The sequence below is a fragment of the Arvicanthis niloticus genome, chromosome 2 (assembly GCF_011762505.2).
Source record: "Arvicanthis niloticus isolate mArvNil1 chromosome 2, mArvNil1.pat.X, whole genome shotgun sequence".
Classification (NCBI taxonomy): Eukaryota; Metazoa; Chordata; class Mammalia; order Rodentia; family Muridae; genus Arvicanthis; species Arvicanthis niloticus.
In genome coordinates, this window is record NC_047659.1 from 44,861,211 (window position 1) to 44,885,128 (window position 23,918).

The following is a 23,918-nucleotide window of genomic DNA, read 5'->3' on the forward strand; positions in this document are numbered from 1 at the left end:
ATTTACTTTGTCAAAGAGTTCCTGGTAAAGGGATAATCTAAGAAAGGTATGCCTTGATCCATTTCAGCTTACACGTATGAGTATTTTAAATGAGGAAGACAAATGACCGTTTTGAATGCTTTGTCTACTTATTATACTTTACCAAATGCTCACTTAAATATTTGTGTCATGTGAATTCAGCTGAGGCCACTCTTCTGAAAGCTCCAGTTTGCAACATTTATTCAGTTCCAGGTATAAGGCCCGGTAAGAATGAGCCGATGAGCGGTAGTAGCAACAGGGGATTCTTCACTTATGGAGGTGATGTAAAAACCAAAACTAGACTCATTCTTCAATTCATCTAACAAATGTCTACAGGCGGCTAAGACACTAGAAATGTCTCCCAATGTGACCTCTCTAACTTTTATCTTCATGACTTAATGGCCCAGTGTTACCAGTGGCTGTGGTTATAGCACTCTCAGAAAAGTAGTTCATTTCTGCCCTCCGACAGAAATGAAGAGCTTTTAAGGACTCATTGAAATCAGTCTCGTTATAGGAACTGCTGAGTCTTTCAGAAGAAAATATTCTTGCAAGCTTAGAGAAACATACAAATTCAAACCCCAGCAAATTTATTTCCAATAACCTGACTTGCTAATTTTTAAATTTACTTTAAAAAATGTATGTGTACAGTATGTGCAAGTATATATACATACATACATACATACATACATACATACATACATACATGTGTAAGAGATGCACACATACATTTTCATCTTATTTTTGAGACAAGGCCTCTCACCGCTCCTGTAACTCACAGGCTGACTAGCCACCAAGATTTGGGGACTTTCTTGTCTCTTCCTGCCCTCTCCCTCAGCTCTGGAGTTACAGATGCAAGCTCTGTCATTCTTGATTCTTATGTGGGTGCCAGGGATCTGAACTTAGGTCCTCATATTTGTGAGTTCTGCACCCACTAAATGATCTCCCCAGCCTCTGCTTATTAATCTTAAAGGATAAATCTATGTGTTACATAAAATTTTGTGCTTTTACATCATCCAGCACTCACTAGTTTTTAACCAATACTTTATGAACGATCACTGAATAGATGACAGTCTGACTGACTAGACCAAAGTTCTACACAAATAAGGATGTGACTCATAGGACAATGTGTCCTTCCTTGATGCTTCTACACATTCATGTTACTTAATTGACATTCAAAATTTTTTGATTGCAGCCATGAAAAAAATCCTCAACATAGATGATATTATGGAAGAGTGTTAATGATTTAGAAAGACTCAGTTTAAACCAACTCTGTCAACATTACAGTTATTAATATGAAAAATAAAAATGTATTTGAGAAAGCCATTCCAAGTGTCTTTCTAGGCAGGATATGCCCTGCCTTTGACTCATGAACCTGAGCATATGGACTCATAAGTGCAAACGAACTTGTCCTGCATCCAAAGCAGGTGCAAAGTCCATGCCACAGAAGTGAGTCAGCCCACATGTACTACAGACTCAGAGATTACAAAGTAGGCTGTTGGGCGTATCACAGAGACAACATCGCATGGTGACTGAACTTGTCTGAATTCCATAATGAACTGGTTCTGGCTAGTTCTTCAGGGCTACCTTCTTGTCACAACCACACAGCCCTCTTGATGAAAACTCAACTCAACTATTGGCTAGAACTATTGATTTCTATTCCTCTAATGTAGCATGTCATGAAACACATGGAGAGAGGACAAAGCCAAGGGGGTGGGGCAGGGATGGTTATAGGAAAGGAGCTCTCAAATGAAATTTAATTATCTTCTTAGTGGTAATAAGTGTCATGTTCGGGCTTATAGTGAACCAAGTGGTCAATTTGCTGGTGTAGGTATTTGATTAGCAATGTCTGTTGATGTTTTGAAACCTGGAGGGATAGAAATAACTACAACGTTAAAGAATTCCTATCAATATGGGTAAGTTTGTTTTTCTGTTCTTCTGTAGTAAATGCTATTCCAACTCAGTTGGTATTGTCTTTGGATGTTTTGAATGGTAATTTAAGATGTAACAAAAAAAAAAATAGCTTACCCACAGCGTGTTCCATTTGTCGTGTTCTGGTTGAAGGAGCTGTTGATCCATACAATGGTGTTATTCACACACACTTTTCCTGGAGTATTGAGTTCTTGTCTTTCAGTGTCATAGTCAACAAAAATATCTGTCATTATACCAAACATAGTAAGTATGCCTGGCTGGGCCATTCCATGGAGCAATGCACATACACTTCCCAGAAGCATCAGCCAGATGTCTTTTGATGAAGAAAATCGAAACTTGAAAAAACAAAGGGTTCAGAGATTATCTACATGTGAAAAGTGCACGGGGAATGGGAGTGGGGTGGGGGAATTGGGTAGTAAGGCTATTTAATTTCACTTTGATTCTGATAAGTAGTACTTGTGGGGGGGGTCATCTCTGAACAGTTGTCTTCACGCTAATTATGTAAAAGTACTATCTGTCAATTGTCTAAAACATCAATTAGATCCTTACATTACATCCAAACCTTTGAGTCTGTTCCTGTCAGGTCAGGAGCTGACTTCACTGCCTTCCAAGTCATCACCACAGATGCCACTACCAGGTAGACATACTGAGCGAACATTTAACAGTGCAGTAAATTGCCTCTCGGCTTTGAGAACCCATCTGGACAATGGGCAGATTTTTGCTTAGAAATGCTCCACCCTGAACGATGGTGTCACACCCTTTTTAATCCCAGCACTCAGGAGGCAGAGACAGGTAGATCTCTGAGTTGGAGGCCAACCTAGTCTACAGAGCAAATTCCAGGACAGGCAAGGCTACAGAGAAATACTGTTTCACAAAAAAGAAAAAGAAAAAAGAAATGCCTCCATCCTATACAAATTTGTGGTAGATACATAAACTATGGAATTTCTAAAGACTTCTCATCACAAGGTTTATATACAAGTTATTGCTCTGGGAGTTACTGTAAAGGTTTTCCTTATTAAGATTATAACTGTGCATCCACAGATTCTATTCCAAGTAGCTTTGCTGATATTGGACAGTGTGTTTACTGAGCACTGAATTTCTAATCACTATTCAGCATGTCCAGGAAAACGCATGACTACTGGCTAATCACTAGAGTTAAGTCCTGCCAGTATGAGCTGGCTCTTCCTCCACTGAGTGAATAATTCAGTTGCAAAATCAACCAAGTAAAGCAGCATGGTGCATTACCAGTTCAAAGAAGCCAACTCTGTTTTTCTCTTTCTTCTTATCTTGTAACCTGAGGAGAAGAAAAGGCATTTAAAGGTGCTTTTCTGAATTATTCTTTAATAAGTATGCATTTCCCATCTGGCTGGAAAATTCTGGCCAAACCCAGTATTTTTATGTATTTTGCACCCATAAATTCTCAACTGCTGTAGGTGGCTGGACAAAACCCACACAGGGCCATACAGTCACCATTACAGCATGGGGGATGGCAGAGGAGGTTTGCAACATTGCACACATAGTTTAAGAGCTACAGGCAATCAATAGCAGCTGAAAGTGGGGGCTGAGCTCTGTTTAATTCAGGATCAAGATTCATAGTAGATTGCCCATAATCCAATAGTCAGCCTTAGGCCATGTGTATAGGCAACATTAACTGGACTCAACAGGAGATGCAATATAAAATATTTGTATATACATTTGTATATGTATTCTAAATATATATACACATTCTATATACATTATACATGTTCTATATATGCTTTATATGTGTGTTCTATATATACATGCAGATAGGGATATAGATACATAGAATATATAGAACAATTATAGTATATGTATATAAAATAGGATATATATTTTAGTTGTCATGAAAAAAAATCACCCATCCATTTGTCTTTGCCAAATGTGCTCCCTCTCAAAATGTCCTTTCTTAGACCCTCATGTATGCAGTTACTTTAACTTCAGATTCTTACTCCGAGTCTCCTAAGTCTCGTTGGCAGGACCTTCTCTAGCCAAGATCGTTAAGATTTCAATAACATCTACTCTGACACACATATTCCTTCTTAGATCTTCACCTCCAATTCACTCTTTTTCTTAGGGAAAGAAAAGTTATGCATTCTAAAAAAAAAAGTTATGCATTCTAAAGGAACATAGCTGTACACTAATGACGACTCCTAATGATGTACTGCTGTACGCCTGGATCAGAGAGCATCACTCAGCCCTTATCAGGGAAGCTTCCTCTTGCAGTAGATGGGAATTAACTTAGAGGCTCAGAACTGAAAACCTGCAAAGAGGAAGAGACTTTGGAGCACTCATCAAACCCTTCCCCTCAGGGCTTAGGGATTTATTATGCAAAAAGTTATAAGAGCCAGAGGGCATGGAGGACACCAGGGAGTGCAACGGGAGGGTTGCACATGGGAACTCACAGAGACTGTGTCAACACACAAGAGACCTGCACAGGTTCAAACCAGACAGGGTCCCAGCACTTGAGAGGAATAAGTAGACACAGGCTCTGGGTCTTAACCAAAAACCCATTGCAATGGATGCCCTCTGGCAAAGAGACAATCTTTTTTTCTCCAGTAGAGTATCACTGGGTTTATCGGTCACAGTACAGAGCAGGCCCTCTTGCCCAGGACTGGCTGACTGACACAAAATTAATTCCTTGATTGTTTGTCTGTCGAGGGCTTTTTAAAAAAAATTTCTTTGATTTTGTTTTGATATGCTTGGTCTTGTTGGGGTTTTTGTTTGTTATTTTCATTTTTGTACGGGTTTTTTTTTTTTTTTTCTATGAGAGTGAGAGAGAACTAAGGTTAGGTGGGTGGGTAGGAAGGAGATGGAGAGAATGTGGTACGAACTGGAGGTAGAAAACATGACCAAAATATATTATATATTTAAAAAATGAAAAAAAAATGCCCTCCTTGTGGTGAAAGAGTTATACTAGATGTTTCTTCTCTGAACTCTCTGAACTCTGGACAACGGGACTCTCAGAAGACCAGGGTCACCTGATTTCTTCTGGCACAGTGCTAATTTTACCGCTCCTACTGCAGCCTTCTGTCATGAGATACTTCAAACTTCTTAAATCAATCTTCCACCATCCGTCTTCCATGCCAGAATTCACGGTGCCTCTGTTCTAATGCAGCCCCCATCTAATCCTGCCTCATCACTTCCTTACATGTGAACTCAAAACTTGAGTGCTGAAGAGAAAGCTCAAAAGAATTCAACCTTAGGTTTTTATTAGTCACAGGGAGAGGGGGCATCAGAGGATGGGGCTTGAGGGGGGTAGTTAGAGGACCTCCTGGAACTCATGAAATCACACTATTGTCCAGCTCTTTCCTGTTTGGGCTAGAAGCTCTGTGGCGGACTGGGATGCAACGGAGGAAACCCGGCATAATCAGCAAAGGCTATCCCACAAGGCTTTAAAGAGAAAAAGAAAGCAGCCTGGCAGTGGTGGCACAGGCCTTTAATCCCAGCACTCAGGAGGCAGAGGCAGGCGGATTTCTGAGTTCTCCAACGGCCTGATCTACAGAGTGAGTTCCAGGACAGCCAGAGCCACACAGAAAAACCCTGTCTCAGAAAAAAAGAAAGAAAGGAAAAAGAAAAAGTGTTTATTCTTTCTATGAATTGTAAGTAATGTATATGAAAATACTCTGCTCTATATTCATAGGAATATTCTGAAATCTTTCTAGAGAAGATGCTGTGCTGTTGAAATGATCGCTCACCTTGATTTCTTATCATTGTTATCTGTCAGGATGAAAACAACATATAAAGAGGTTAATAACCATGTCAGAATGCGACATAATCATAATCATTAGTCAATTAAGAGCATTTCTAGGAAGTAGTTTGATTCATGTAATATTTTAAAATAATAACAGCCTCTTCCTATCTCTTTATCATCCTTCCCTTTCTCCCCACCTCCTGCTGCTTTGACTATATATTTTGATTTTTTTCCAGATCATAGAATATTTGTATTTTCTGAATATCAAAAAGAAGTCTTTCCCTTTTTGAGACAGGGTCTCCCACTCTGTAATGTAAGCTGGTTTGGGAGCTACATAGTCCAGAGTAGTAGCCTCAAACTCAGGCTCATGGCAAGTTTCCTCCTTCAGTCTCCCAAGGACTAGAATTACAGGTGTGAGCCACTGTGCTTGATAGAAATCGCCATTTCTAAAGTAGCTGAGGTAAATGTGTTTTTTAAAAATTATCTATTCAAATTAAAATTAATTTACTGTTTGGTTCCTTAGAAACATTTTCTGTTTATCAGAATTTATCTACTTAATAGATCACAAATTGATTGTGATACGTCTTTAGTACTTCATTGCATCAGAATCTGTAAAGTGGAGCTACGTGTTATTTTTTGTCAGCACATGTAGAGCAAATGTCAGTAGGAAATGGAAATGAGTGTCTACAGGGACATAAGAAAGCCACAGAGAAAAGAACGCCAAGGAATATTTGTTACCATGGCCACCATTTCCTGGTTCTGATGACATTTAATACAACTGCAGAAAAAGACTAAAGAGACATTATGGTGTGGATAGGATACAGGGCTTGAGAAATGGAAAACTGGATTAGAAGCACGATTGCATAAATTGCTTTGATTCATGAACAAATGAATGAATGGCAGCTTAGAACATGCTGGGGACTAAAATGTGTCAAGGTCCCTCCCATAACATCTCATTTTTGCCAGGAGAGTGTTGGTAGGGCCTGTTTAAGGAGCAGAAACCATTAACAATTACTGTTGCCATGGTGATCAGGAATGATACAGGGCTAAAGTTACTAAAATGATCAGTGCTGAACAACGGTACTCTACTGGGAAGGAGGTGCTCATGGGAAATGGTAGCACTTGCTCACGTTGTGCGTTTTAACACAGAGCTGGCTTTCAGATGTAACATGAATTCTAGAGAACCCGCTCTGGTTATATGTCAGGCACATGCTAATACTAGCCCCACATTTGTAGCTGATTCTTCTCTGCTTTTGGAAACCTCGATAGGCTTGTCTCACTTTTGTCTTTACTTTTTGTTACACAAGGCTCAAGGAAACTCACTTACATGATCCATCTGATTCAAAAGCATGATTCTCCTCTCCAAATTTCTTCACACTGCGAAGAATCACCGAGTCAGACATGGTGTCTGCAATCTGCACTCAACAGCCCTATAAAATAAAACAGTTGCTGCAATTATTACATATTTTCTCTTTAACAAAAGTGGCTAAATAAACAAGTGACTTTGTTCAAGAAACAAGCTTCTGTAGTCAATCTCAAACAAACAAACAAAACCAGAACTTTTAATTGAATAATATCTCAATGAAGGGGACAAAATTTTAGGAAAGAAACTGAGAGTCATAATTTCATTAATTGTTATGCAAATGACTTTTGCCAACTTTTCAAAAATTTGCCCAATTGAAAATGGTTTACTTGCTTTTCAGCTTTTGGCTCAGAAGAGGCTACAATACAGTTTTCTCTTCAGTCTTCCAAATTCAGGTTCATCAGATGCCAGCAGCCTACACCATGCCACTGAAGTTTGACCCTAAGAATATCAAAATTGTGTATGTGAGGTTCTCCAGAGGTAAGGTCGCTGCCACATCTGCCTTGGCTACCAAAATCGATTCCCTAGGTCTGTCTCCAAAAAAAAAAAAAAAAAAACCGTTGGTCATGGTATTACCAAAGTAACCGGTGACTGGAAAGATCTGAGGATTAGCATGACACTGACGATACAGAACAGACAGGCCCAGGTTTAGGTGGTGTCCTCTGCCTCTGCTTGACAACCAAAGCCCTCAAGGAGCCACCAAGAGACAGAAAGAAGCAGGAGAACATTAAGTACAGTGGAAATGTCACTTTTAATGAGATTATCAACATTGCCTAGCATATGTGACAACGGTCTTTAGCCAGAGAGATTTCAGGAAATATTGAGAACCTGGGTACTATGCGGTCTGTGAGTCGTAATGTGGACGCCTGCCATCCTCATGGAATCATAGATGACATCAACAGTGGTGCAGTGGAGTGTCCAGCTAGCTAAGAAGCAACAAGGGAAAATATTTCAATAAAAGCCCATCTAAAAGAAAGGAAGATGGTTTTCTATAGTTGGTGGGTAGACAATGATTGTTTGTAAATTTACTTGTTCTTTCTGCTTATATATGCTTTATTTGTTTTTTTTTTTTAACAAATCATCATTATGGCATTAAAATAACAAAACGGCTGATGGTATTCTTAAGTGTAGTTGGTATAACACCCAAGACCTTTCAGACTGTGTCAGTGGCCTTTTGTAAGTAGAGCCCTGGGAGAAGGTGAGTCTAGTAGGAACTGAGGAAACAGAGAAAGTGCTGAATAAAGCAAGAAGTTAGGGTTAGTTTTAACCACAGCTCTCTTTATGAGTTTTCTCTACTTCGAATACATAGCAACGATGAGCAGGTTTTAAAAAAAAAAAAAAATCAAGCAAGCTCAAGACAAGAAAGATAAACAATCAAAATAAAATGAACCATACGTGGAAGAGAAGAGAGCTCATCAGTTGGCATTTTCACTTTAAGTTCTAGATACAAAGGGAGGCATGAGAGTTTAGCTCCCGGTAGGACCAGAAGTTCCCCACACCAGTGGAGTACCGAGCCCCTCTCTAGGTGGAGCCACTGGGTATTACGGACCTCCAGCACTGCTGGGTGGATCTTGAACACTTAGTGATAATCATTGCCCAAGGACTTACAGCTCATGCTGAAGTGCAGATCTATGAAGGTTATATAAGGAGACAGTGATATATGTTATATATACATATACACGTGAGATACACACACACATATATATGATCATATCTGCATATTATGCATATAAGAGAGTTGAAGATAGACTTGTGAAAATCTCCCTGCTTCACCTAATTGGGATCACAGAGAGTGGAAATTTCAGACACAATAATTAGATCATTGCTAGCAACTTTCTAAACACGGTGATATAATTAACACTAGACTATGTTATGTTATGCATGCCTTGAAGGTCTGATCCCCGTACAAAGGAGTGTTCAGTGATGCGACTGTGAGGAAATGATTAGATAGTGAGGATTCTGTCTTTATAAATGGAGTAATCCATTTCCCAATCCATAATTGGAATATATTATTGAAAGATAGTGGAACTGTAGAAGGTGAGTCACAGAGAGCATGTCCTGGCTCCTTCATGTCTCTTTCTTTGTTTCTTAGTCACAGCAGGGTGAGAAGTCTCATCCTTCACTCACACCCACCACCCTGATATCCAGCCTTTCCTCAGGCCTTAAGAAATAGAGTTATCAAAAACCATGAGACAAAATTAACCTTTCCTCTTTTTTTTTTTTTTTGCTTGTGGAAGATATTTTATTACAGCAACAACTGTTAGCCATTCCAAGAGTTGATCAGCATAAACAAAAGCCAGTCAATAGACAATTTATATTGAAAGCATAGAGCATCAAGAATACCTACAACCTGTATCAAATCTGTAAAATCAGCAATAATAACAGGTCGACGGATATATTTTTATCAATAACTAATACTGGAAAACACAGATAAACATTTTCAAAAATGGAAAAATAACTTTTAACCTGGGTCAAAAAAATCAATTTGTCCATATCCTGACATTGAGAACCCAGGGAGGATTTATTCACAAACTATTATAGAGTGGACCTCAGAAGAAAAGAGTATCTAGAAAGGATTATGGGAAAAGAACCAAGCGTGAACTTAAGAGCTAATAAAATACCTCAGTCCATTAAGTCTCAATATGGAGTTTAACCTGTTTATTTCAAAGAGACAAAAGTTAAAACTATGTGTGGTGGTTTGAATAAATATGGCCCCCAATAGGTGGCTCCTCCAGCATCAAGTCTGCCTGGAAGCTGCCATGCTTCCCACCATGATGATAATGGATTAAACCTCTGAAACTGTAAGCCAGTCCCAATTAAATGTTAGTCTTTATAAGAGTTGCCTTGGTTATGGTGTCTCTTCACAGCAATGGAAATCTTAACTAAGGCAGTGTTCAGTGTGTAGACGAAGTGTGTGGAACTCACTCTCAGAAGTATCTATGCTCAAATGTTCTAGTAATTCTGGAATGTAGTGATGAACATTTGTCTCAAGCTGCCAAGGATAAACTTACAAATCATACTCCGTGAATGAAGAGAGTGGCAACTCCCACCCCACATATTACCTGTTTCCATTTGTATATATGAAGTGTCCAGTACAGCCAACCACTATAGACAGCAAGTGATGGGCTAAGCGTGGAGTAGTTGTAGAAGGGAGACCAAGAAAGAGTAGCAGAGTAGCAGGTAATGAAGACAAGGTTCTACTGGGGATAAGGGAAATATTCAAATTCTGAATTACAGGGAAGGTTGCATAATCCATCAATATACTGAAATCTTGTATGTTGTACACCTCATTCAGATGAACTCCATGCTATGTAAATTATACTTCCAACTGGCTGTAAACATGCACACAGAACATTCAAGGGGAGAAAATTCCACAGTAGAGAAACAGAACAATAAATGCTAACGGTCAGCTAGCTTCCTCCTCCCTATGTAGTTTGAGACCCAAGGCCATCAAGTGGTGCCACCTTCATTTAAAATGGGTCTTCTCATTTCAACTAATCTAATCAAAGAACTCATCACAGACATAGGAAGAGAATATTGAATCTAGGCAATTCCTTCCTCATGGATATAGACTTATCTCACTGATGATTCTATATCTTGTCAAGTTGACAATAAACTATCATAATGAGGAGTTTTGGTTAAGTTCCCATTTAACACCAATGTATGGAATCTGAAAATAATAAATATATTTAAGTTACATTTGACATATTGATAAAAATTGGCTATTTCATAAGACATATAGGTAAATCAAGCTGAAGTGAACAAATGGCTTCCTCCATACTACCTAGTTTTCATACATACTAGAAGGTGCTTATGTAAGCTTCTGGAGGAGAAAAATAACCAAGTCTTTTTTTTTTGGTTTTTTGAGACAGGGTTTCTCTGTGTAGCCCTGGTTGTCCTGGAACTCACTCGGTAGACCAGGCTGGCCTCGAACTCAGAAATCCGCCTGCCTCTGCCTCCCAAGTGCTAGGATTAAAGGCGTGCACCACCACTGCCCGGCATAACCAACAGTCTTACTATTGTGGATCCTGCAAGCTTCAGTAATGACCTGTGAGGCCAGATGTATCCTTTAGTGTAACACAGGCATGACGATTAGGTGGACCACCAACTTCTCTCTGGTTGAATGTGAGGCCCACTTCACAGGAGGGAACACATACTTGGTTCTGTAGATCTAGTCAAGAGCCCGTGGCTGAGGAGGTCCTGGGCCATATCAGAGAACTTATATTATTATTTTACTAAATTGTCATGCTGTCTTACTGTCTTCTAAATATTCAGTTATACCCATAGATAAGGGCTATGACCAGTCTTCATCAGAGAAGCTTCTGGGCAGTATTTAACAAAGAAGCCCATAACTGGCCAAAAGTCCAAGAATGTTTAGATAGTTGAGTATCTGGCCCCGAATTGGAAAGCTCTGTCGGCCCCTCCAAGCCCAGGGAACATCATACAAGAGGGAGCAGAAAGAATGTAAGAACCAGAGGATGGGAAAATGGGCAGAAAGAAGGTATCTTCTCGGGGTGCAGCCACTGCACTCATGATTATCTGCAACAGACTCGCACAAGGCTGCACTTCCTCACACTTCGTCACGGTTAAGGGAGGGAGCCTCAACGCCTCACTACTCCCTGAAACACTATAAGCAATTAACAGCTGTTGAGAGATGAGGAATCATTTTCCTCAGTTATGTAGCCATCGATGAATTGTTCTTGCCTGGGAAACAGCCTCCCACCTGTGCTTGGCAAGCAACTCTAATCACATCAGAAGGACCACACAGAAGAGGAAGATATGAAAAGTAGGAATATTGAAGACTCCAGCAGGAGAAGCAGGGAGATGAGAGATGGAAATAGATGAAATTAAAGATCACTGAAATTCATTATATAAATGTAGACAACTATCAAACAACTAAAAAGGCAACTAAAAATTTAATGCGGATATTAATAAGAAAACATTTTTCTATATAAGTGTATTTTAATTTTCATTTAAAATTTTGCACATAATATATTTTGATTATAATTCTTCCCTTTCCCTGATAATAACATGTGTATATATAATTATTAGCATATATGCTGATATCAGTGCAACCACATACGAAATAAAAGATTAAACACTTTTAAAACATATACATTTATATTCAGTAAAATTGTGTGTTATAACTTTAAAAACACATGCATGCTAAAGACGAGCTCACAATGAAAATTAGGAAAACTTGAAACTTGATAATAAAGTCAGAAAAGCTGCAGGATCTAGAAAAGCTAAAAAGACAGCAAAGATTTAGTTGTAAACATAAATGCAGGTAATTTTTCAAAAGATTAAAGAATGAATGCCACTCTTCTTAAGATGCTTTCAAAAAAAATTATGGAGCTGAGGAAGCTACCCATGCTTAACATTCAAAAGCTGCATACACCCTCTGCATACATTAACATACAGAGGCCCTCCCTTCAGGCCTCAGCAAAACAAAGGGGAAAAAGGATTTCAAAATTAATAAGTTTTTTTTTTTTAAGACAAATAAAAAATAGAAAGAAAAAAGCAACTTAAAAGCTTTTCTTTTCAGATAACCAAAGACCAGAAAGGACTCCACAAAGCATCTCAAGAGAATATATACAAGCCACAAATAAAAATAGAAAACAGGTAGGCAGGAGACCAGACAGACAGGAACATTTCAAGTCATAATCAAACACTATAAGTGACTTTATGATAATAAGTTTGAAACCAGAATAAAACTGATGTTTCTAGAAAACATGTGAATTATCACATTTTGTTCAGAAGAAAATAAAAAACATAAAATTAGTAATCATTAATGATTTTTAACAATTAATAACAATTAACAAATTGAATATTTATTCAATATTCAAAAACCCTCCAATCCCCACCCCTTCTCCTGCCTCCCAAAATAGGATTAAATTAATAGCATAGGCAAGCTTTACCAAAACTTCAAAGACTGAGTGATTCTTTTTTTTTTCTTTTTTTTATTGGATATTTTATTTACATTTCAGATGTTATCCCCTTATCCCATTTCCCCCCCACCCAGGAACTTCCTATCCCATCCCTTCTCCTCCTGCTTCTATGAGGATGTGCCCCCACCCTCGAATTCCCCCACACTAGGCGTCCAGCCTTCATGGGACCAAGGATCTCCTCTCCCACCTATGCTCAGCAAGGCCATCATCTCCTACATATACAGCTGGAGCCATGGGACCCTCCCTTCCTATGTGCTCCCAGGCTGGTGGTTTAGACCCTGGGGAGCTCTGGTTGGTTGGTATTGTTGCTTTCCTCATAGGGCTGCAAACCCTTTCAGCTCCTTCAGTCTTCTCTCTAACTAGAACCCCTTGATCAGTTCAGTACTTAGATGTGAACATCCGACTCTGAATATGTCAGACTCTGGCAGACCTCTAAGGAGACAGCTATATCAGGCTCCTGTCAGCATGCACTTCCTGACATCCATATCAGTGTCTACCTTTGGTGACTGCACATGGGATGGATACCCAGGTGGAATGGTCTCCAGGTGGCCCCTCCTTCAGTTTCTGTCCCACACTTTGTCTCCATATTTGCTCCCATGAGTATTTTGTTACTCCTTCTAAGTAGGACCGAAGCACCCACAGTTGGTCGTCCTTCTTCATGAGCTTCATGTGGTCTGTGAGTAAGATCTTGGGTATTGTGAGCCTCTGGGCTAATATTCAATTTTCAGTGAGTGAATACCATGTGTGTTCTTTTGTGATTGGGTTACCTCACTCAGGATGATATTTTCAAGTTCCATCCTTTTACCTAAGAATTTCTTGAATTCATTGTTTTTAATAGCTGAGTAAGACTCCATTGTGTAAATGTACCACATTTTTTGTATCGATTCCTCTGTTGAAGGACATCTGGATTTTTTCCAGCTTCTGGCTATTATAAATAAGGCTGCTATGAGCATAGTGGAGCATATGTCCTTGTTATATGTTGGAGCATCTTCTGGGTATATGCCCAAGAGTGGTATAGCTAGTTCCTCAGGCAATGCTATGTCCAATTTTTTGAGGAACTGCCAGACTGATTTCCAGAGTGGTTATACTATCTTACAATCCCACCAACAATGGAGGAGTATTCCTCTTTCTCCACATCCTCGACAGCATCTACTATCACCTGAGTTTTTTATCTTAGCTATTCTGACTGGTATGAAGTGGAATCTCAGGGTTGTTTTGATTTGCATTTTCCTGATGACTAAGGATGCTGAACATTTCTTTAGGTGCTTTTCGGCCATTCAAGTTTCCTCAGTTAAGAATTCTTTGTTTAGCTCTGTACCCCATTTTTAATAGGGTTATTTGGTTGTCTGGAGTCTAATTTCTTGAGTTCTTCATTTATATTGGATATTAGCCCTCTATTGGATGTGGGATTGGTAAAGATCTTTTCCCAATCTGTTGGTTGCCATTTTGTCCTATTGACAGTGTCCTTTGCCTTACAAAAACTTTGTAATTTTATGAGGTCCCATTTGTCAATTCTTGATCTTAGAGCATAAGCCTTTGGTGTTCTGTTCAAGAACTTTTCCCCTGTGCCCAAGTATTCAAGGTTCTTCCCCACATTCTCTTCTATTAGTTTCAGTGTATCTGGTTTTATGTGTAGGTCCTTTGTACTTGAGCTTTGTACAAGGAAATAAGAATGAATCAAGAATTTTACTGAGTATTTTTGCATCGATATTCATAAAAGAAATTGGTCTGAAGTTCTCTTTCTTTGTTGGGTCTTTGTGTGGTTTATGAATGTGATTGTGGCTTCATAGAATGAATTGGGTAGTGTTCCTTCTGTTTCTATTTTGTGGAATAGTTTGAAGAGAATTGGTATTAGTTCTTCCTTAAAGATCTGATAGAATTCTGCACTAGAACCATCTGGTCCTGGGCTTTGCTTTTTTTTTTTTTTTTTTTTTTGGTGGGGAGACTTTTAATGACTGCTGCTATTACTTTAGGGGTTATGGGACTGTTTAGATGGTTTATCTGCTCCTGGTTTAACTTTGGTACCTAGTATCTGTCTAGAAAATTGTCCATTTCATCTAGATTTTCCAGTTTTGTTGAGTATAAGCTTTTGTAGTAGGATCTAATGATTTTTTTAATTTCCTCAGTTTCTGTTGTTATGTCTTCCTTTATTAATTTGGATACTGTCTCTGTGCTCTCTGGTTAGTCTGGCTAAGGGTTTATCTATCTTGTTGATTTTCTCAAAGAACCAGCTCCTGGTTTTGTTCACACTTTGTATAGTTCTTTTTATTTCTACTTGGTTGATTTCAGCCCTGAGTTTGATTATTTCCTGCCATCTACTCCTCTTGGGTGTATTTGCTTCTTTTTGTTCTAGAGCTTTCAGGTTTGTTGTCAAGTTTCTAGTGCATGCTCTATCCAGTTTCTTTTTTGTAGACACTTAGAGCTATGAGTTTTCCCCTTAGCACTGCTTTCATTGTGTCCCATAAGTTTTGGTATGACGAGACTTCATTTTCATTAAATTCTAAAAAGTCTTTAATTTCTTTCTTTATTTCTTCCTTGACCAAGTCATTATTGAGTAGAGAGTTTTTCAGTTTCCATGTATATGTGGGCTTTCCATTGTTTTTGTTATTATTGAAGACCAGCCTTAGTCCATGGTGATCTGATAGGATGCAAGGGATTATTTCAATCTTTTTTGTATCTGTTGAGGCTTGTTTTGTGACCAAATTATATGGTCTATTTTGGAGAAGGTACCATGAGGTGCTGGGAAAAGGGTATATTCTTTTGTTTTAGGATGAAATGTTCTATAGATATCTATTAAATCCATTTGGTTCATAGCTTCCATTAATTCCACTGTGTCTCTGTTTAGTTTCTGCTTCCATAATCTGTCCATTGCTGAAAGTGGGGTGTTGAAATCCCTCACTATTATTGTGTGAGGTGCAATGTGTGCTTTGAGTTTTAGTAAAGTTTCTTTTATGAATGTGGGTGTGCCCTTGCATTTAGAGCATAGATATTCAGAATTGATAGTTCATCTTGGTTGATTTTTCCTTTGATGAGTATAAAGTGTCCTTCCTTATCTTTTTTGATAGCTTTTGGTTGAAAGTCAATTTTATGTGAAATTAGAATGGCTACTCCAGCTTGTTGCTTGGGACCATTTGTTTGGAAAACTGTTTTCCAGCTCTTTACTCTGAGGAAGTGTCTGTCTTTGCCACTGAGGTACATTTCCTGTATGCAGCAGAATTCTGGGTCCTGTTCATGTATCCAGTCTGTTAGTCTACATCTTTTCATTGGGGAATTGAGTCCATTGGTGTTAAGAGATATTAAGGAAACGTGATTTCTTCCTGTTGTTTTAGTTATTAGAGGTGTAATCATGTTTGTGTAGCTATCTTCTTATGGGTTTGTTGGAAGATTACTTTCTTGCTTTTTCTATGTTGTAGTTTCTCTCCTTGTGTTGGGGTTTTCCATCTATTATCCTTTGTAGGGCTGGATTTGTGGGAAGATATTGTGTAAATTTGGTTTTGTCATGGAATATCTTAGTTTCTCCATCTATAGTGATTGAGAGTTTTGCTGGGTATAAGTAGGCATTTGTGTTCTCTTAGGGTCTGTATGATATCACTCCAGGATCTTCTGGCTTTTATAGTCTCTGGTGAGAAGTCTGGTGTAATTCTTATAAGGTCTGCTTTTATATGTTACTTGACATTTTTCCCTTACTGTTTTTAGTATTTTTTTCTTTGTTTTGTGCATTTGATGTTTTGATTATTATGTGACGGGAGAAATTTCTTTTCTGATCTAGTCTATTTGGAGTTCTGTAGGCTTCTTGTATGTTCATGGGCATCTCTTTCTTTAGGTTAGGAAAGTTTTCCTCTATAATTTTGTTGAAGATATTTACTGGCCCTTTAAGTTGGGAATCTTCACTCTCATCTATACCTATTATCCTTAGGTTTGGTCTTCTCATTGTGTCCTGGATTTCCTGGATGTTTTGAGTTAGGAGCTTTTTGCATTTTGCATTTTGCATTTTCTTTGACAGTTGTATCAATGTTTTCCATGGTATCTTCTGCACCTGATATTCTCTCTTCCATCTCTTGTATTCTATTGGTGATGCTTGCATCTATGACCCCCGATTTCTTTCCTAGGTTTTCTATGTCCAGGGTAGTCTCCCTTTGAGATTTCTTTGTTTCTACTTCCATTTTTTTAGATACAGGATGGTTTTGTTTAATTCCTTCACCTGTTTGGCTGTGTTTCCTTGGAATTCTTTAAGGGATTTCTGTGTTTCCTCTTTAAGGGCTTCTACCTGTTTACCTGTGTTCTCCTGTATTTCTTTAAGGGAGTTGTTTATGTCCTTCTTAAAGTCCTCTATCATCATTATGAGAAGTAATTTTAAATCTGAATCCTGCTTTTCTGGTGTGATGAGGTGTCCAGGACTTGCTATGGTAGGAGAACTGGGTTCTGATGATGCCAGTAACTTTGGTTTCTGTTTATATTCTTGTGCTTGCCTTTCACCATCTGGCTAACTCTAGTGCTACCTGCACTCACTGTCTCTGACTGGAGACTGTTTTTCCGGTTATCTTGCTTGTGTCAGAACTCCTCAGAGTCCAGATGTCTCTGTGATACTGTGATCCTGAGCTCCTGGGTGGAAGAGCTCCTGGGACTCAGGCTTTCTCTAGGACCCTGAAATCCTGCTGCTCTGAGTGCAGTGGTTCTGCTGCTCCATTTGCAGTGTGTTTCCTCAGCTACTCTGAGTGCAGTGGTTCCACCATTGCTCTAAGATGGTTCAGGATATGGTGTCTTCATAGGAGCAGACCCACTAGGTGTCTGCCCCAACCAGAAGGACCAAGCAAGGGCTTAAAGAGGAGTGGTATTCCAGAGCAGTAAGGTTTATGTGGGTTGCAGCTCTGGGGCTTAGAGTTGTGGGGGAGGGTTCTTACCTGCTACTCTAGGAGGGTTCAGGATATGGTGTCTTCACGGGAGCAGACCTGCTAGTTGTCTGCCCCAGCCAAAAAGGCCAGCTGTCATCTTCTAACAGTTCTTTCTTTTCATCCTGTGATCATCCTCAAGCTGTATAAACAATGGTGATCTGCTCACAAGTCAGTAGTCCAACTCCCTAACAATGGGCAGCTGTGAATGGGAAGACCAAGAATCTAGTAGTTGCGCAGTCCCATGAGGCTGGTTGTTTTAGCTGGTCTTCTGTAGAAGTAGGTTCCAACTGATGCTCTGGCAAGTAAATGCAGGCAGCAAAGAAGACTCCTGAGTGATTCTAATATTTCCTATAAATTGGATTTTATCTACAGATTTTTAAAGGAACCTTTCTGTTTTAGTTAACTTGTGCACTATATGAAACAAAAATACAAGAAACAAAGAACAAAGTCATCAAAAACATGGCAGGCTTCACAAATGTGCATGTCCTTCTTGCTCCTTCTTGCTCAGGAGCCGTTCTAACCTGCCTGCTCTCCTCTCATTTTAGCACACGTGCTGCTGAAATGAACAGTATCAGTTGTTCCCTTAAATAGTGAGCTAAGATAGTTACTCAGCTTATTCCACAAGGCAACTTTAATCTTCACATTGGAGAGAGACTGTTATAAGAAGAAAGAATAGACCAAAAAATAGATCCTTGTCTCCTGAGATGGAAACTACCTCTTCCCACATTTTCCAGACACTGGCTCTAAGGCATGAAGAGATTAAGCTACATGCTCAAGAGCACAGGTTAGTAACTGATGGAGCCTAGAATCAAACTCATGTCATATGAGATCCATGCAGAGATAGGTATTAGCATGTTTACTACAGCATGCTTTTGAAAGCAAAAGCTTGAAGAAAATATAAACGAACAAGAGAATGAGTCCATGGTGTATAGGACGTTTGTAATTCAGGCTAAATGAAGTAACTAGGAGACTTCAGGGAAAGTATGGATTGGAGAGATATATAATGTCTCCCTCCTCGTTCTATCTCTCTCTTCCTACCTCTCTTAACTCCTTTCCATTCCTATCAACCCCTACTTTCCCTCTTTTAGATTCATGACTTCGTGTTGCGTTGTGTGATCTATTTAGTTTAACCAGCATCTTCTGTGTGCCCATTGTACTAGAATGATCACTGGAGCCTGGCGGGGCTCACAGTAGATACTGGAGGTAATGATTCACCAGCTCTCCAAAGCATCAGTAGTAACTAGTGAGGTAGTGAGGGGTGGGTTTCCTTGAGATCAGCAAGACATGTTCTGTTTTATTCAGTCGCCAGCTATTTTTCCTACCTCAGTCATTTCTTTAAGATGATTCTTCCCACTGCCTGGCATGTCTTCAGCAGGATTTAGAGGCCAACAGGACATTGCCTTCCCTCAGATTCTGTATTTTCACAGGCCCCATTGTTACTTGCTTCTCCACTATATTATTTTTGGACCGAGGGCACAATGAGAGTTTACACAGGGCCTTACTTGTACCTCTCTCTCTGGCCTGGAACTCACTATGTAAACCCAAGTTGGTCTTTACCTTGCCTCACTGAGTCCTGGGATTATTATAAGTGTTTACCACCAAGTCAATCATGTTTTTTAAACATATCTCTGCTTCCTAGTTAATCCATCTTCACCTCAGTGTGATGATACTGGGGAAGTCCACATGGGAAGAGAACATGGGTTCCTTTTGCCCTTTAAACTTTCCACACCGAATCCCCTGCCTCTCTCCCGAACTCTGCCATTCAGGCTCCTTTGCAGTCAACACACTAACCTGGATCCCTTCTCCCATTCTAGCCCCTCAGCAAGCCCACATATGAGGTTTCTTACAGTTTGTGTCTTTCTGGACATCCTTATAATTTATTTTTGTGACTTTTCTTTTATTATGAAAATGAAACTCCTTCAAAGACAAAGCTTTAGTCCAAGCCTGGATTTCTACACTCATAATATCATCAATATGCTTCAGCAAAGACCACTATGAGTGTAACTATAAGTCAACAAGTTGAGTCACAGAGGAGGACGCATTTATGGTCATGAGGTGTCTCAATAAGAGAGTGTTGGAAAGGTCCTAGTATGGAACTGGGGCTCCCATTCGGGCAGTCAAGGAGGGACCTAAGAAAATAAGAGTTTGCTCTAGATGTTATGCCTTTTGCAACAAAATTGTTAACTATTCTGTGTTGTTTCGTTTTACTATGTATGCTTTCAGAGTAAGTCTGAGGTTAGTGCTATGAGACTGCTTGTGTCTAGTAGAGAACAACAGTGTAACTCAAGTGGTAGGCCAGCTACTGACCATAAGAGGATGTTTTCTATTCCTTTCTCATCATCTGTCTGAATGATGTGGTACTATTATCTTCCTGACATATTTCATAAGACACGAGTTTCCAGGCCAGGGCTGATGGCAATCATCAGTATTTCTGTGAGGATTGGAAGGTACTGCCATGATCTCTGCAGTGCTCAGCTGGGCAGGCATGATGTTTGAAAGCCATCTTGCTGAAAATTTTAATGACTTCAAATCACAAAGACACTAAAGAATTTTTAGCACTAAATGTGGGGAAAGCACACTGAAAACTGAAAATTAGTAGAAAATGAAAGAGATCTTGTTTGTGAACTTTCCCAGAAAAAGTTCTAAAATTCTAAAATTCTGAAAAAGAAAGAAAGAAAGAAAGAAAGAAAGAAAGAAAGAAAGAAAGAAAGAAAAGAAAAAATCTAAGCATTGGATGGCCGATGCCTTGCCTCATACAGTTACAGTGCAGAATGCAACCAGTCTTTATTAGACCGTGTCTTCACCCATCTGCTGACTTAGGAACAATCCTGGAAAGGGCTTGCAGTAGTTCTGTTAGTCCCTGAAACCCTAGCAATATGGTAGAAATCTGATTCTCAATGACAAACAGGTTTGGGAGGCACTTGAGACCACCAGAGGTTTGTTTGTTTTGTTTTGATCAACTAAAGCGGTCACAACGCTGCTACTGAATCCTACTTTTTCAGCTAATACCTTATAATGTTTAATTAGCACCTGAACTATTTTATCCATCGCCAAAAGCTGTAATCAGAATTTCTTAGTAGTTTACAGTAATACAATTTTAAACCAATACCACAGAATTCAGAGCTGAAAACAAGATTTAATGTTATTTGTTTTTCCTTCAAATTCTCATATATTGAATTATTTTTATCTCTCCCAAATCTCCCAGGAAAATATTTTTCAAGAATTTTCATGGCCTTTCAGAAAAATCAATTTTCTGGAACATCAGAGACTCTAGCAGTTTAAAGCAGAAAATTAAGATTTCTACATAAGCACCTCATATAGACTTATTTGACCGCAAAACTCCAGTGTCCGTCTCTGTTCCATGATATGTAATATTTGGCCTGTCTAATATATAGACACACACACACACACGCTTTTGTTCAACTAGGGTGAAGTCTCCTTTTGATAAAAGATGGAATCTTATCAATCAGACCCAAACACTGGAGGTCAGTCCCATGATCATAACTGGAGCCTCGGCATTGATTTTTCTATCTTAGACTATTAGCATCAGCTCTTGGAAGACCACTGCTGAGCAGAAGGGTGGAGACCAGCATCTGCACAATTATCTGTGAGAACCTGGGGCATGATTGCATCCAGCAAATGATCTGGATGAGGGGTTTACCAGACACTCTAGATAAAAGGGGACAGATACAAGGTCCTGGGACCTATGCAGGAGCTGGACAAAAAGTCAATGTCCATCAGTTTCTTGTGTGTACCTTATGGTGGCCAAGGTGCTCTATGGCTTGGTGGAAATACCAGGCTAGAGCAGCTGATGAATAGGCTGAACTTCTCTAAGGGCCTGGTCCACACTAACAACTGAGTTTGGTATTGCAGATGGGAAGGGATGGAGGAAGGAAAGAGAGAAGGAAAGAGAGAGAGAAGGAAGGAAGAAAAAAAGGAAGGAAGGAAGGAAGGAAGGAAGGAAGGAAGGAAGGAAGGAGAGAGAGAGAGGTGGACTTTCAGAAGCTGGTTTCAGAATGAAGAATCCTACAATTCTACTGCAATAAGCAGCCCACTGCTCCCCACCCCTCACTTTCTCTCTGAATCATGATTTTACTGGACTATAGCTATTACACTCACTTATTATTTTCCTGTCTTTGGTTGCATCCATTGAGTATCTTTGACAGAAACTGAATGTTCTTGCTGCGCTCAGTCTCTGGGTCTTTACAGAAGATCCTTCTGCACTGTGTGTCCTCCCAGTCCAGCATCACAAAGTCAGTTCAGAACAGTGAGGAAGTTCTCAAGGAGGTTATTTTCCAAATAAGTATTGTGTAGTGTGCCAACCTTGTAATCAGATCTACCATAGTGGAGCTTCCGGAGCAGACAGAAGACAGGTGACAGACTCATGAAAAGTTGCAGACCTTGGATGAGGAAGAAGCATGGGCACCAGCCTAGAAGGCTCTGGAATGAGCATATTCACCTTGGATTTGGGAGAGAAACACAAGGTATACAAGGGGAGGTGGAAAGGAGGGAAGAGCACATAGAAGGCCCAGACCCCAGAGACAGAATAGAGGCAAGGGATGAAGCATATCACTGGGCATGGGGAGAACAGGGCCATCTCTGGAGCAGCTATCAAAAAAACCCTTGGTTCCTTGTGATCTTTAACCCTGGGGATTTGGGTCTTTATCCCGAGAACAATGAAAGCTGATGAAGGACTCCAGGTAAGAAAAAAAATAACTAACATTTTAAAGTCTCTGATAAGGCTTGGGATTTTGTGATTATTAGTTCAAATAGGATCATGCTTTTATAAAGCCAAGTTTAAAAGGCATCTCTTTGGCATTTTTAGTTTTGGATGATCTCTTTTTCAATCCATTCACCCATTTTTGACACACACACACACACACTTTCGAGACAACCAATATACAAAATTAGCACTGCTGTAAGACAGTCACCAGGCCTCCCTCACAGTACATAATACTAAAAAATCAGCCGTTCATCCTCACGTGTCTACTCAAACACTATAGCTGTACTGGATGACAGTGTTGGGCGTTTGGTAAATCTGAAACACAGTCCCCATCGACTGAGATTTCCAAATAAAACAGACTTGAAAGGCAGAGACTTAAAATGCCACAGTCAAATGCAAGTCACTTACCTATGGATGAATTTGAGGAAGCCAGGAGAAGCGAGAGACCCCACTGTGGAACGTCAGGGTTGTGCACCCTTCTCCGGGTTCAGTTCTCATTGTAATAAAGCATTGAACTGAAATCAGGCTTTTTCCAGAACACTATCTATTTGCTTATAGGTCAATGGCCTAAAGTCCAGATCTAGCACAGTTCAGTGACATGAGAGGAAAGGTCGAACATACTCAAAGCAGGAACCCAAACCCAGAGTGCACTGGGACCTTCTGAGAGTGTCAACAGGCTTTAGAAAATGCTGATTTGCCTTAAGAATGAGGCCTTATGGTAGAAGGCCTGGAAAGGGGGCTGGCTCTTCTTTTTTAAGCCCTTGGTTTTAAAAAGTGACTTTAAAAAAAATCTAACAAGATAGAACTACTTCTTATCTCTTCTCTTCTATTTGAAGTGACCCTTGTGACGTCCTGAGGTGGCAGGCCCTCAGTGATCTGGACCCAGCCCCAAAGTTTCGTGGAGAATTGATAACATGCATTTGGCTTCTGCTCAGAACTCTGTGCACATAGATGACCCTTGAACTCTGGTCTGATCAGTCAATAGCCTCAAGCTCTGCCCACCAGCTGCAGCGCTGTGTACGTTGAAATGCATTACTTTAAAAACACACTCCCATTAACAAAAGCTCAAGAACTCAAAGCAAATAAGCTTACAGCAGTCCATAGCTTTCCTTACACCTTCTTACTATTAATCTCCACATATTTCTAAAAAAGAAAGTGGGTTTTTTTTTTTTTACTATTTTTTCTTCATTAATTTCAATTACATTATCTTATAAAAAGTAATATAGCCATATGATTCAAAATGCTATTTAGCTTTTATATTTCTCCCTGCAAAGGGGAGGTAGGATTGTTACTGAACACGGGGTCCCAACTTGTGCCCCAAGTCAGGACTGAC

The 23,918-nt window shown here is 39.5% G+C and overlaps 1 protein-coding gene and 1 pseudogene across 3 annotated transcripts in view; one reads left to right on the plus strand and one right to left on the minus strand.

The window, feature by feature from the left end:
- Positions 1 to 23,148, minus strand: part of Abcb11 (ATP binding cassette subfamily B member 11) — a 93,041-nt gene extending 69,893 nt beyond the window's left edge. The window contains exons 1-6 of one of the 3 annotated variants that reach the window (XM_076928862.1): positions 22,994 to 23,071; positions 17,872 to 18,157; positions 6,987 to 7,089; positions 5,664 to 5,685; positions 3,193 to 3,241; positions 2,044 to 2,282 (exon numbers count right to left, since the gene is read on the minus strand). In XM_076928862.1, coding sequence (XP_076784977.1) covers positions 2,044 to 2,282; positions 3,193 to 3,241; positions 5,664 to 5,685; positions 6,987 to 7,062 — 386 coding nt within the window. In that variant the 5' untranslated portion in view covers positions 7,063 to 7,089; positions 17,872 to 18,157; positions 22,994 to 23,071. Of the gene's footprint in view, positions 1 to 2,043; positions 2,283 to 3,192; positions 3,242 to 5,663; positions 5,686 to 6,986; positions 7,090 to 7,355; positions 7,464 to 17,871; positions 18,158 to 22,993 lie in introns of all 3 variants that reach the window. The other 2 variants (XM_076928861.1, XM_034495608.2) reach the window with 2 other exon arrangements.
- Positions 7,427 to 7,952, plus strand: LOC117703780 (large ribosomal subunit protein uL11 pseudogene; annotated as a pseudogene).
- Positions 23,149 to 23,918: the final 770 nt, after the last annotated feature.